This window comes from Lepisosteus oculatus, chromosome 11 (assembly GCF_040954835.1).
Source record: "Lepisosteus oculatus isolate fLepOcu1 chromosome 11, fLepOcu1.hap2, whole genome shotgun sequence".
In the NCBI taxonomy this organism is placed as follows: domain Eukaryota; kingdom Metazoa; phylum Chordata; class Actinopteri; order Semionotiformes; family Lepisosteidae; genus Lepisosteus; species Lepisosteus oculatus.
In genome coordinates this window covers 8,616,398-8,631,382 of record NC_090706.1, presented here as the reverse complement: position 1 = coordinate 8,631,382, position 14,985 = coordinate 8,616,398, and the positions used below count along the sequence as shown (strand labels likewise).

The window sequence follows — 14,985 nt, the reverse complement described above, 5'->3', positions numbered from 1 at the left end:
AACAACTAACATTATTTTGTTTAAATTCAGTACATTATAATTAAAATGGAAAAAGAAGTCAAACAAACCTAATTCAATACCACCAGATACTTAACATTCCATTTCCTTTCACATTATACTAGGGAGCACTTTTTTTGGATAGCTTAAGTTTAAGGAGAACTACTAACAGAATAATAAACTTTTGACATGGTCAAAAAGTTTGAATCTTAGATTTTTGGTCTGACTTTTCCAAGGAACATTACTGTACAGACTCCCATTAAATGATGTAATCCATTTGGCATCAAAGGTATTGAAGAAGATGATGAAGGTGGATACTACTGGTAGGAAGGCTGCAAATATCAAAACCTTACAAATGCCAAGCTGCTCACTACGGTCTAACAAGCTATTCAGGGTGGAGATTCTAATATCGTGGCCAAGTTCTGATTGTAAGAGATGAGTGAAAAAAAAATGATTAAAAACAGATGATTTGAAAGCTAAAGGAACTACCCCTTTGAGAGCTACCACCACTTCTTTCCTCTACCCAGTTAAGCTGAAACTGTGAATCTCCTCCCATCCCTCCTAGTGCTTAAGCAACTGGGCAGTGGTTCCACTCTACGGCCATGCCCATCTCCCTGCTCTGTTAGCCACCAGCAGACCGGGCCCTGAGGGGAAGGAGAAACTAAATTATTGAGAGAATAAAGACAGCAGAGTTAATGGATTCTGAATAAATCGACTGAATTATATACTCTGCCTCCTTTCAATGAGAATGACTGAAAATAAAAACAAAAAGAATGAAAATCAGCTCAGAATAACTGAAGTTCCCTAGACTGGTAATGAAATCTCATGTGCTATGGAATATGGGACTATTTTGGTAGCTCCCACAGAGCTACTGAACCACTGTATCCCATTCAAAGAAGACAGAAGCCAAAGTAGGTGGTTGAAATACTTGGAAGAGTGGAGATTGTATGGCTCCATTGCTATTTTCAGGAACAATCCCCCACCACCCCCACTCCAATTACAAAATAAAAAATCAATACAAAAACTGAATCAATAAGTTACGTGTCAGTAATTGCCCAGAGCAGCCACAAGTCTCTGCACCTCAGCAAAGGAAAGGAAATAATGAAAACGGGTAGGTGCAGTGTTGTACATTAAAATCAAAGTATGCTATAATCAAACTGACACGTCTAAATTGTCGGCTATAAATTGTGCAGTTCAAAAGCTTATGTTCCCCAATTAAACGTTTTTCAATTCACTCTATCCTGTGTATAGCCAGACAACCCCAGTGTGGCTGAAATCAAACAAACACGACTCATCTGAGATTACAGATCTGGTGTTTACCTGCTCAGCCCAGGCAGGCAGTAATAAAAAAAAACACTAGAACACAACAGCTGCAGAACTGAATCTTCAGTTAGCGGGTCTCTTCTGGGAATCCTCTGCATTCAGCAATCATTCCCGCCTCCTGCAAAATCACTCACCCTCTAGGCAGGACTTCCCCAAAGGAAAATATAAAGTGCACTCTCCTGTCTCATGCGACTGTTCTATAAAACAGCTCTGCACTCTGACAAATTAACTACACTAAGACACAGCTAGCATCTCAAATTAACTACTTCTGTTCTGAAATAGAGAGCTATTATTCCTACGGACCAATGTACGCACCAATGTACATTAGTCTATATGGAAAATAAAAGCGGTTTGATTTCATAAGATCTTCTGTTTTCATAAAAGAATGCAACTTGTTAATTAGACTAACATCACTCTTTAACATCGACAAAACAGAAAAGCATTTTAGATTTTCAATGAAATTTCTGAAGATGTGTAATAAGATCAAACATTTTTCCACTATATAAGGGACAGTAATGCACTAGTTGTCTTGCTGTTTTGTCCAAGAACCCTTAGGCAACGTTCAACATGTTCTTTCATCTACAACTGTAGCTAAAACCTAAGCTAAAATCTTAACAACTGCAACCCCAGCTCAAAATAAGTTACTTTACAAGCTATTTTTCCTCTGCTTATGTTCTGAAAATGTGCCAGACGTTTGATCGGGCTGTATTTTCGTGTAAGATTCAGAAAATCTTGTGGAGAAAAATCCTAATCATGATAGCAAACTAACAATTTCAATCATTTTAATATAGGCATACCTGAATTTAATATTGTAGTACATAGTAGCGCCATTAAATCCCTACGTGAACATTTGACATGATTTTGCAGAAATTAGTCTACAGGGAGAAGTACAGCTAGTGTAGATATTGCTAGTTAAAAACATGATGGTGGTCAGATGTCTTCTATTCTTCACATGTTAACCCATTTTCTTTGTGCAGGTTTCCATTTCTATACTTTGTTTAAAGCGTTTTGCTTTATTTTCAAAACGGTTGAGAGTTAAAATGGTTTGAAGAATTATTTGGCAGCTCTATGTGCTGCTTTTATTATTTCACGTTAAATACTATTGGATCTGGGGAGGAAAAGATAGGGCCGATGAATACAATGTTCGCTTCTCTAGGGAAGTTCAGCAAAGGGGCCAATGGAGGGGTTGCGGATTTCAGAAAAGCTACTACAGGGAAAGGGAGAGGGGATATTTCCCCAACAAATAAGCTTACCTTCTTCCTGTCCCTCATCGAACTCTTCCCCCGGACCATGATCTTGCAACCAGTTTCTGCTTCCAGCTGTTTAGCAGTCAGTCCTCTCGGGCCGAGAATCCTCCCAACAAAGTTATACTGAAATACAGGAGAGGAAAGGTGTTTGTTTGGAACCTGGGAAAAGAAGTTTCCTAACAGAACACTACCATTGATAGAGCATTACCAGATGCATTATAGTCAACCAGCAGTGGAAGTAGCCACACAAGATTAAGTGCAAACTTATATTTCAATTTTTATTAGCTTGAAGAGGTCAGATTTAACTGCTACAAAAAGATTAGTTATGTGGGAATTCTTGCTGCACCCTGAGCTTCAGCTTCACAATTCGTGAGTTCTGGTTCAGTTTATTTTCCAGAAAACCTCGCTAGTGTAGAATTTTGTCAGTTAAAACCGTCTGATATGTTCAGCATTGAACTGTTGTTTAATTTGTCTCAAGCTGAAAACGAAAAAACTTCATTTTATAATGCATCTCTTAAAAACAAGATGTGCTATATACAATAAAGCATTTAGCGATTAAGCTTTTGAGCAAGGACACCAGGAGTAGCATGTTCTACCACAGCGCAACTATCAGACAGCTTATCGGCTTTCATCAGTATTGCTGCTCCCGAAACTACAATGAGAATTCATCAATAGAGGTGACTCGTCTTCTTACTGCTTTTATAAACTGATCACTTTGGCTGAAAAATTGCTTGGGGGTGAAAACAAAAGCAGTACAGGAATTAAGGGCATTCTGAGGCAAAGTGCAATTTTCCTATCCAGACCTGTGTGTTTCAAGTAGCTTTTCAGATTGGTACCAAAGGGGAAAGTATTTACTGCTCTAATCCTCTCCACTTGAAACTGGCTTCTACAAGGATCAAGAAATGTGTTGAAATAATCCATTACATTTTACAAAAAAAGCCTAAAATAAACAGGGGAGGTGTGCGTTTTGAGTACAGAGCAAAACCCAAAAGAAGGGATATGGAGGCTTAGACTGGAAAAGCCATTGAGTAGAGATCCTTGTATTCCCCATCCTGCAGTGAAACCGGTGAATTACTGATTAATTCCTCAATCCCTTTAACAGAGAAGTTGTCTTTTATGAATCTTTTCAGAATGTAAAAATGTCTAAGAAATTCTAAAATGAGAGCTTGACATCAGCAAAGTTGACGAAAACATGATCACAGCCAGAACTATGAGGATGTTCAATCTGATCTATTTTTTAGACATTTAGCACAATATTACTACTGGCATTGAATCTGCTCACTGGTACTTTTGTAGAGCACATGGACACAGGGAACATTATACATATATTCATTCATCAATATGCTTCAAAAGGGCATAAGGGGATAGAAATCTACCACACTTGTCACAAATCTAAGACAAAACAAACTACAGGCTGGAAGTCCTAAAACACATTTTCTAAACTCCTGAGTCCCCTATTATGAAATAGGGTCTTTTATTTTCTTGGTAAGGGCCAGTTTGTTCATCTGAATCACGTGATTGTTTCAGATAGTACATATTTCCTTTTGCGGCTGCCAGTCTTCTAACACACAGATTAACAGTGCAGCCAGAATCACTTGCAATGTTTAGAGATATGTGCATTCTGTGGGGGGGGGGCTGTCAGGGTCAACCCAGGCAATGCAAAGTCAAAGCACAGTTAACCCAGAGAGCCGGGACGATGATAAAATGTGACTGAGCCTGAGGGACACCTGCCACTTCTGCAGAGCCTCTGAGCCTGAAGCATATCAAGAAACTTATTCCCATAACCTCAGGGTAGAGTGAGCTGTCTGTTCACATCACTATAAACCTGCAGACATCAAGCTGGAATCAGTCTTACTTTCTGCTGTGAAAATGTAAAGGGGAGAACACTGACTTCTGGATCAGAGAAGCCAGTTGTATACATAACAAAAGCTACAAATAAAGTCTCAGTTGGCACATGTAGTTTATTTAGTGACTAGTATCCAATTTGATCCAAGCTTTTCACCTAGATGTTTCTGTTTCTTAAAGGGCATGTGGGGTGCTTAAGATTTCAAAACTTACAGCACGGTGTGGCTCCCATGTCAATGTCATTCGAAGCCATACCAATTTAGGATTTGGGAATACGCTTTTGCTGCAAGGACAATGTCACTACATCTTCAAAGCATCTCTCTGGATGAAATGGCTCTGGATGATCAAAGACAGATCACCCAAGACACAAATCTCGCTTCTTTCAATGCAAATCTAAAACTACCAAGAATTACCACACACTGACGGGAGGATGGAAGTCTTTTTTTATCCTACCTCAGACAAGACAACCAAAAATTTGAAATAGGACATTTTAAAAAAAAACAAGGGATTTAACTGAAACCTTTTGCCATTTGGTCATACCCCACACCACCACCACCAAGAGAAATGAGTGCTCTTCTGCAGTAAATGTTGAAGGGGCCTTAAAGCTTCAAATTATTTTTCCTGCCTTTGGCATGTAGAAGGTGACATGTCAATGGATGGTGGAACGAACAAAGTGGATGGCATCAACACGGAATTACATAACTTGGCTTTTTGCAGTGTTTGCAAAACAACATTGTATGGTGAAGAAATAAAATATTTCACAATATGAATAGACGCTCATAGCAAGGTTCCGCATTGCTTTGGCTCATCAATGACAGCTTGAGGTTAATGGTGTTCAGAAATAAAGGCTTCATTTTTTTTTCTCATTCCATTGGCAGCTGATTCCTACAGTCCAGGACTAGCACTAATCCACGGCTCAACTACAAAGCTCTGAGTTAATATTCTTTTGCTATTCTGGACAGTTTTCCTGGAGAGAGAAGGTGATTAACAAACTGCCCTTTCCAAGGGCAACACTGATGCTAAGCTCCAAGGATGTAAAACAATATCGGGCCAAATGTTCTGGAGATTGGTAAGGGATTGTTGCTCAGTGTGCCAGCATTACTGACAAAGGCAAATGCTTCTTGCAGCCAGCCCCCTAACCCTGTAGCCTTCTGTGTACTTCCCTACATGACCGGACATTCCAGAAGTGTTTCATCTCTGGGGTGGGAACGGAGTCTGGGTTCCCTGGAAAGCCCTCCTGCTTTTAGAAAATAAACACTGCAGCACCATAAAGGGGTAGTCAATCAATCACAGACACTAGCTCCTGACCCCGCCAGCCTTCAATCACTAATCCTAACTGCCCTTTGGCCGTCAGTGCGTAGGAGCACATCCAATCAGAAGAGTGGCCTCAGCAGGTGTCAATAACAGCCCACAACAGGACATGCCATATTAATAAAGGGATTAGCACACCTCTAACTAAGAGCACATCCTCTGTGGCACCAATATGGCCTACATCCCCAGCTTCAACACTCCTGTGCTTTGTGTGGAGCCACCAGTAAACAGTCTCGTTGAAAGTGGGCCAACAGCCACTGAGTGCATTAACACAGCCCAACAATTAGTGTCAGGAAAGGCATCCAGGCAAATACGCACTGGTCAAACAGTGCTTGATTTCCCTTTACAAGCACTTGAAGGAGCACATATTTTAAGTGGGCTCTTAACTGTATACAGCATCTGACCTGCAATTTTTCCATACCGTCTTATTGTAACGGATTACACACCTGCTCCTGATTTTATAATAAAATCATGCTGGACTTCAGCTTCACAGCAGAAATGCATACTGTGGTTTTGTTCATCGACATGTGTTGAGCTGCGAATGAAGCCCGTTTGGACAATCTAATCTTAACTGAATATATATATTATAATGTAATACAGTTTAACATATGAAAACAGTAATGCACCCATGTCTTTTTTATTAACGAGACTTGAATGATGGAACTGACGATATTTTCTTGCAAGCTAAATATTTCTCCAGTTGCTGTTCCAGGGGACCATTTCCACCACATTATTCCCATTCCTAATTTAAAGCATTAGGAGATTAGAGAGACAGACCTTTCCTGATCGTGTTTTTATCCGTTTCCTCAAAATGAGCAAATCGGCATATTTTTCCCCCAAATGGCCTCATAGGACTGGATTATGCTTACATTAAAAGGGCCTTTGTTTACCCTCTTATCAGCCATAAACAGGCGAGCAGGGACAGGCAGAGAAACTGTAGTAAGTGGAGTTCTAGTGTAAAGGTTTGAGGTCCCACAGGCTGTGGAATTGAGTGTGACGCTGAATTTAAAAAGTTTCAGGGCTAAAAGCTAATGCAGGCCTTTCTCCAATCCATCTGCACTGTATGCATTTAAAAAAAACGACGAAGATCAGCAAAAGGTGGAGAATGTATTATCTGCTGCTCTGCATTTCAAACTTATTTCAAACTCATAATGCACTAAACATGCTTTTCTACAGCTTCTTGGTAACTGTAGTGCACAACACCGTTGTAACTTGGTTTATGGACTTCCAGTTATGGAGATGAACAAAAAAGTAGCTGTTACACTGGACTGACCTCAGGAGAATGCAGAAAGAAAAGATTTATCTAATCTTAATCTGTCACCGCTAAGGTCACGTGTGGGTGCCTGGAAGACTTTTTGTCCCCACCAACAGTGTAAGCAAATTTAGAATGTCTTACTTAAAGCATACCTTCTAAATCAGAATGAATTTGACTAAATTATTTTGATTACATTCTAAAACCAGAAGTTGGTTGTGATGGTAAGTATTTTTAAACATCAGGCACTTCCTTCCTTAAATATCGCACCCCCCCCACCTCCGAGAGTGAAGTCACATCAGCAATTGAGCAACAAGTTCCAATTGCGACAGTATTTCACATTAAAAGAGAGAAAAAGAGAACTATGCAGAACTCAGTCTCCACAGACTCAGCTTGGCTCCCACAGAAGAATTTTTGAAAGCAAGCTCAAATGGGTGGATTCTACTTCTCAGCAGGAGCTATGAGCCACACACAGAAGCTTGACGGGGTAAATAGGAAGGTGTTTATTTGCTGGTACGACCGGGTGATGCCCATAAAATAAGGGGAAATAAATACACAGGTGGTTAAAATGACCCTGTAAAAAGGTAAAATCAATAACTAGCTGAAGTTTTCTTCCTATACGTATCTCACAGCACCGTTCTGCCGAAAACCACAACCAAAGTGCAAAAAAAGCCACAAATTTAGGTCTCAAAAGAGCACAGCTATTTAAAACAAGCACGCTTGCTCTCCCTCTCTCAATCTCACCTGTGTCTTGTGAAAGAAAGCCAAACGGATAAACTAGGACGGGGCAAAGTTTTCCGGAATCCCAGGAGATGTCCTAATTTTGCCACCTCTTGCCCCAGCCTTCCTGTCCATTGGCCTCCAGCAGGAAGGATCGCCTGAGCCAGAGACTTCTTACCCACTTGAGGCTCCACAGAGAAGAGCCCTCACCCAGGAAACCATCCTACTACAGCTGCCTTCCCATCAGCCCTGTCTCTCCAATTTTCCAAAAGACTATTTGGAGTTTCTTATCAATTCATCTCTGTAGAATTCAATATTGCTGCCACATCATTCAATTAATTTTTTTTTGTTCAGTTCTGCCCAAATAAAGTTGTGTGCAAGCAGATTGTACACCATTCAATACCGGTACCAATTAACCTCGTCAAGTCGTACACCACTCACACCGTCTAGTTATGATAATATCCCATGACCCCTACTTCTTGCAGTGAGCACCACGGGGCTTTTACATTAAGTCACGCAAGGCAGAGAGGGGAGGTTACACTGAATACCACAATTAAAAGGGAAAGACTGATTTCCCTGGCCACGGATAATAGAGGGAAGAAAAGACATTGAGAAAATCTTATAAATCAAGGCTACATAAAATGACCCCAGTCTGAATAAAAGAAAAATAAGTCATCCCCGATCAGAAAATGCACACTATGCTTAACCTACAATAATAACAGCTGATCACTTTGGAGTCGTACACATTCATACCATTCTGCATAATTCTACATCATGAATAACCTCTATAACTATTAATGTCCTGCAGCACACAGACACAAAGAACAGTGTATGCCCAATGCACACCAGGAGTTCAGGTGACCAGAAGCAAATGTAGAGCAGTAAAATGATAGGCTGTTATCCGCTGTCCTAAACTAAATAAATAAATCAATACAAAATAAAGAATGGTTATGACAAAGGTTTTAAGAAAGTTTATGACAAATACAAATTAATAAAATATATATTACTAAGGAACAGAATTATTTCATGAAACAAGGGTAAAACGGTTTAACTATTATACTATCATAATTCAAGACTCGTGCTACTGGGAAACGATTCCAGGAAAAGCTGTGGTAATGACCTTGCTGGCAGAATGGTACATGAAAGAAATTCCAAGATCTGGACAAAGTCCGTGTGCCGGGACCTTCAGTTCAGGGATTTGTAATTAAATCTGTTCGGGAAAGGCGATCAGCGAAGCTGACAGCCCCCCTTCAGCCACTGCGTTTAATCACGGCCTCTAGTCTGGAGCACTGGAGAATTTGAGCACTAGCACACTTAATGAAACAAACACAGTAAACAGGCCCTTTTAAATGCACTGCCTTCATAGTTCATTTCTCCTGTGTAATTTTAATTAGGTTTAGTGGTTTGCACAGCATAGATCCATTTTTTATAGCTATTGGAATTGAAAATGATCTAGGCCATCCGGAACGAAAGAGGACTGCATCGAAGGAATGCAGAAGCACGAAGGTTGGAATCGGAGGCTCTGGCGGAAATCCGGTCAAGGAACTCGTCCTAACTGAGTTCTGCAAACAATTCTTTGCAGAAGGCGAACAAAGAAAAGGCATTCCAGATGGGTCTATGTTCGAACTTGATTAACACTGATCAATAGAGCATTAGGAAAGAGATCCAGCCGTCACAGAGTGACAGCTGCCTTTGACCATCTCACATAAAGCCGACATTCTACATTAATCCACTGGACGGGGGACTGAAGATTTTGTTGAAAGAGCATGACAGTTGTTCTGAAATAATCAACGTTCACATCTAAGTTTTTCCATTCTGTGTGTGGTGGACTGAAGTAAACCCCACAAATTAATCACTCGCCCCAGAACATGGACAATAACCAACCAAGCAAGATAACAACTGGGTACACAGAATCATATTATTTTTCCCTTTATTGTAATGTTATAAGGGTTGCATGGTAGAGCAGTGTTCAGCATTGTAGCCTCGCGGTGTTGGGGCCCCAGGGTTCAATTCCAGACCTGGGTAGTATCTGGGCCAAATCTGTATGTTCTCCCCATGTTCCATGTGGGTTTTCTCCAGGTTCTCCGATGTCCTCCCAGTCCAAAGACATACTAGAAGATTAAACTGGAAAAATTGGCCCTGGTGTGAGTGTGTATGTCTGTGTTGGCTCTGTGCTGGACTGATGTCCTGACCAGGGTGTAGCCTGCCTTGCACGCGTTGCTTGCTGGAATAGGCTCTGGCTGGCCTTCAACCTTGAACTGGAAGCAGCAGTTAGAAAATGGATACTTGAAGGTTTCAAGCACAGTGTGATATGTCCTCATCAGCAAGAAATAATTTATAATTTCCCTGTAATCTACAATTTCTAGGGAAAATATTTTACCTTATTAGATGCTTAGAGTAATGCCCTGGTGCAACTGTTTGCATGTTTGTGTGTCTGTGTGTCTGCCCTGAGGGGGGATCGTATCTCACCCAGGCTGTACCCTGCCTCAAGCCTGCTGCTTCCCAGGACAGGCTCTGGCTCCTCCGCCACCCTGAATCGGATGAAGTGGTTCGAAAATGGATGGATGCATGTTACAGATAAATAAATGGGAATAGATAAAAGGCACCATTGCATTTTATACGTGTTGTTACACGGAAAACTGCCACTCACTGCTAATGTCCAATTCTCTTTCAGAACACAGCTCAAAAAAGCTGATTTTTGCATCATCTGACAAAGGCTAATGCGCTATAGAGATTAAGCATACTGCAAATCATCGTGTGCACAGAAATGGCATTAAAGGTTTCAGACAAGTGCAATGCTGTCCATGTACGCCACGACAGTTGCAGGTGATATAGGCATTACAAAAAGCTGTGGCAACACAGACCAAAGCCATTTTAGTACAGAAAACAAGGCAGAGCAGGAATGAATAATGTTCATTATAAATAAAAACTCCATAGTCTGTGGCAGAGATAAGGGTGAACTAAGCTTAGAAGAGTTCACCCTTGGCATTCAAGCACTGAATGCAGGGAAGATTATAAATGATTTTTGTATTAAAGATCCGTGACAAACAGCGTAAGACAATACTAGCAATCACTTCAGATGGATTCTCAATTTAACGGCTACATTTCGTACTGTTGCTCCAAAGCCTATCATTCAGACAGATTATACCAACACCTAGAAAGTACTTTGATCACCACTGATAAACACCTTCTGGCTAGAATCCTGGCCCTGAGCCTTGAAAAGAGAGAAAGAAAATGCATCTATCCTGTTTTTAACAGTATTACAGAAACTGGAAAGGTAATATGGTTGGTATTCGTGACAAGCTAACCTGGTTGTAGTAAGGAAGTACTGAGTCATGGTGGAATAGTTATTGGAATTCATGTCTCTGAAGGCCTGTGTATAATCCAAGCTCCTGCTTGGCTACCGATATGGAGCAGGAGTAAAAAATAGGTCTTCATTACGTATACAGGCCTACTACTCAGCAAACTGTAGCAAACGTGTACTATTTTTAGTCTGAACAGTGAAAGCCAGTAAGCCATTATTTGTAACCCAACATACCGGTACTCTGTCCCATAAAGTTTTCCTTCTTCAACAAAGTCAATTTACTGCACAATCCAGCATACTCTATAAGGATCCACAAGGTTATTGGGTCAACCAAACCCCAATTAATGTTGAAAACAAAAGGATGCTTTCAATGTTTCCTACCAAAGTATCAACCGATTCAGAAATAGAAATCTCCTCTGGTACAGCAGTAAAATACACTGCAGCCCATCATGAAATAGGTTCAAGATGGTTCCAAGTTTACAACTACCTGATTTTTCTCAGGTCCATCTTTTTGACTGCTAAAAATCCTAGTCCGAGTATGATAAATGTTAAATAGAATTCCAAATGTAGGCTGTATCTACCAATATATAAAAAATAAGTATGCACTTTTTAGTCTATCCAGTGAGGAATGCTTATTTGAAGTCCTTTTATCTTATTTTAAATGCAACAATAGCTATCTACAACAAAGCACTCAGAATTCAGAAAATTCAGTCTTGTTTTTTTAAGTCATCCTGGAATCTTTGATGCAACTTAGATACTAGTCATAAAACTGGCCTTTTTCAGCTCATTCTGTGGCACTGGTATTCATACAGAAAGCGGAAAAAACCACACACTACAGCTAACAAGCAATTATCTACAAAAAGCCCCTAAAAGTGTTACTATGTTGAAGTGGAGGCAGGCAAGTAGGCTGAAATTTCCTACCCCAAAGAGCCCAATTAAAAGTTACTTCACGTTCTTTAATTTCAATTTCCTGCATCTGTAAAAAAGGAAATTGGAATTGCATGAGTCTACCAAGCATGTAAAGAAGAGTATGATTTTTCCATCTGCTTGTCAACCAGTTTAAAGGCTTATCAAGGTCAGTGGAGAAACAGTAACAAGAAAGACAAATATAAACTTAAAAAAGCTCAGTGGTTTAAGTTGCAAATAGTCTTTTCTAACATGCTTGCTCTGTCCTGAGCTTCTTGCAAAACAGAAAGCTGACAATTTGCGTCTGCATCTTGAATGACAAAAGCAGGATTGTTTGGTGTCGTTTTTGAAAAAAAAAAATATTTTAACATCATTTTATGAATGCAGTTGTTACATACAAGACTGGAAAAGAAAACATAAAATAAAAAACGCTCTATAAATATCCCCCAATGCCTTACATGTGGCAACTAAATTTTGATGAATCAGGTTGCTGTTTGAAAACCTGGAAGTCATTTGTGATGCTCAATTGAAGTCATTCCGCTTCAAAAGTTGCTGTAATAACCCGCAAATTAAGACAGGGAATGGCTGGCATGAATCAAACAGATGCATCTACCCCAACAGAAGGAATACCGACATGGTAGCAAGCCTAACGAGTGGATTCTTCTGTTAACCCGCACACTCTCTCATCTGAAAGATCTGCTTTTCAACAATAGCTGCAGCAGGCAGCTGTCAGGAGCTGTGGCGACCTTCAGATTCACGGGGGAGACGAGTCCAGGAGCAGAGTGAAGTTCGGAGGAGCTCGGCTGCGGTCAGTTTCGATAATGAGCCCTTTGTGCTGGCTGACATGAGCCTATTACCCTGCCAGTAATCTATTCGCCATAAGAGTTGCAGACTTCGAGGCAAAGAAAGAGGGGCCAGATTTCGAGAGCACAGGCAATTACCGAAACCCATGGACACCGGAGGCAGCTAACAGCTTCCATTTACTCATTACAGGGCTGAGACAAACCCCCAATCGCAAAGCTCGCGCCCGATCCACAAATCACAGCGTTTTAAAAAAGTTTCATTGCAGACTGTTTGCTTTTTGATGACGGACTGCTTTTGCTGAACTGTAAAGGATCGATTTTCACAAAGAAAAATACTAAATTCCAAGTGGATGTGCGAACAAGAATTTGTGTTACCAAGCAATATATCAGTTCTTTTTATAACCCCATAAAGTTTCTTCCTGTAAGTGGTTTGTTGCCAGTTCTCTTCAAAGCATCTGTATTAATCTCCCTTAAGACTTAGCACAACACATCTACTAAGGACCTTTGCGCACAAGCTCTGCTTCGCTTATTAGCCTGAAGGAGCTAGATTAGAACTCAAGGCCTTATTTAACAAAAGCTCTAGTGACTCAGGCAGCTGTTTGTCTTTATCGCAAACTCGTTTTTGAACAGCTGGTTGAGGGAAGAAAAATGGGCTTTTACAAGCCAGTAAAGGCATTTGAAAATAAAACACTAATCAGATCTCACTGCTAACAGGCTTTTTTCCCCCCCGTTTTTTTCTCCTCCTTCCATCGAAAAGTAACTGCAAATGACATACACAATACAGAACTGCAAAACATTTTCCTTCAAAAGGAAAAGGTTAGCCTTCATCATCTGCCTTTCTTTTTCCAGCCATTTCATTGGTTTTCCACAGTGTATCCGATTTCATCGCTTCAGCACAGAAAGAAGTGCTCAAGCCAGAAAGGATTCTTACGCTTCAGCCTAGAGAATCTTTTTCAGAAGCCTTTTCTTGGAATTGGCAGAGCTGTGAAAGTACAATACAAAATCACTGAGATCTAGGAAGCGACAAATCATAAAATAACAAATCAGAAATAAAACAGATGCAATATGTTCCTATTAAGATCTAAAGAGATAGATTTAAGGGTCACTGAAAAGTCTGCGAATATAAACTGACGTTGATGAGCAGTTCCATATTTCTTCTCCCTCTGGGGCTTGGAAAATGCATGGAATGTCAAACTTTCAACATCTTCCGGAGTCTCCTCCTAGCGTTACAGATTTCGTATTCGGGGAAATTATAAGCAGCATCTTGCAAAATGCGTTATTTTTTCTAGCTGGCACACTGTGCCAATCTTTAATCCAGCGACAACAAAAACAATCTAATTATTTGGTCTCGGAATGAACATTCGGGGGGAAAGGATTCAATAGAGTTGCTGGAGATAAGCAACCGCTGGCAGGGTGCTGATGTTGAAAGCTCAGTATGCGCACTTGGATAGCAGTCACCGGCTTGCACAGCCTCAAACACGCCACGCAGCACTGTCAAGTATCAGAGGCCTCTGAAGATCTGTCAGAAACCTAAAAAACCAGCAGGGAATAAAAACACATAACCTTATCACATAAAACATTCTCCCTTCAGTAAGGAAAACTTTGTGATTTCCCTGGATTTGGGAAAGAAATCACAATCCTAATTCTGAGTGTAAAATTAACTCTGTCAGCCATGTCCTTGCTGACAGACTGCCGAAACCCCCCTCCCTCAAAGCCTATGACAAAAACACTAGTGCAACAGAACTGCAGCACCCTGTCAATAATGGGTAAAGCAATCAGTCTCTAGAACTACAAGATCAGCAGCCGAGCTTTTTAAGGATTATACAGGGTGGTGAGACATGAGCAAACTTTTCCTCCAGGGCCAATAACACATTTGGTATTGGAACTGCAGTGTAAAAAAAAATTCTCAGTAAAACATGTCTATCTAGTGCTTTCTTATATTAGTATTTTGCTTTATGAAATATTGCTGTGACTGTATATAACGAATGTGTTTATGTATGTAAGTCCATGGAGTGGATGGAGATTTCAAAATATGTATTCAAACCCTGTCTTTCAAATTAGTTCACTTGAAATCTTAATTATCACTGGCTTAGATGAACACGCGCTCGATAAATTACAAAGACGTGCCACTGTCAGAGAAGCATGGCTCAGCAAACACCTCATAAATCTGTGGAAATCAAGAGATGGAGGGTGCCAATACTTATGCCTGCGATTGTAGGGGAAGAAAGTTTCAAAAGTCTTGCTTGCACAAGAACAATTAAACCGGCTGGCCTTAAC

General features: G+C 40.4%; 1 protein-coding gene across 4 annotated transcripts in view; it reads right to left on the bottom strand.

Annotated features, from left to right (window-relative positions):
- Positions 1-14,985, bottom strand: part of qkia (QKI, KH domain containing, RNA binding a) — an 82,198-nt gene that overhangs the window by 37,694 nt on the left and 29,519 nt on the right. For all 4 annotated transcript variants that reach the window (XM_015348578.2, XM_015348581.2, XM_015348580.2 and 1 more), the window contains exon 3: positions 2,574-2,690. In XM_015348578.2, coding sequence (XP_015204064.1) covers positions 2,574-2,690 — 117 coding nt within the window. The remainder of the gene's footprint in view (positions 1-2,573; positions 2,691-14,985) is intronic.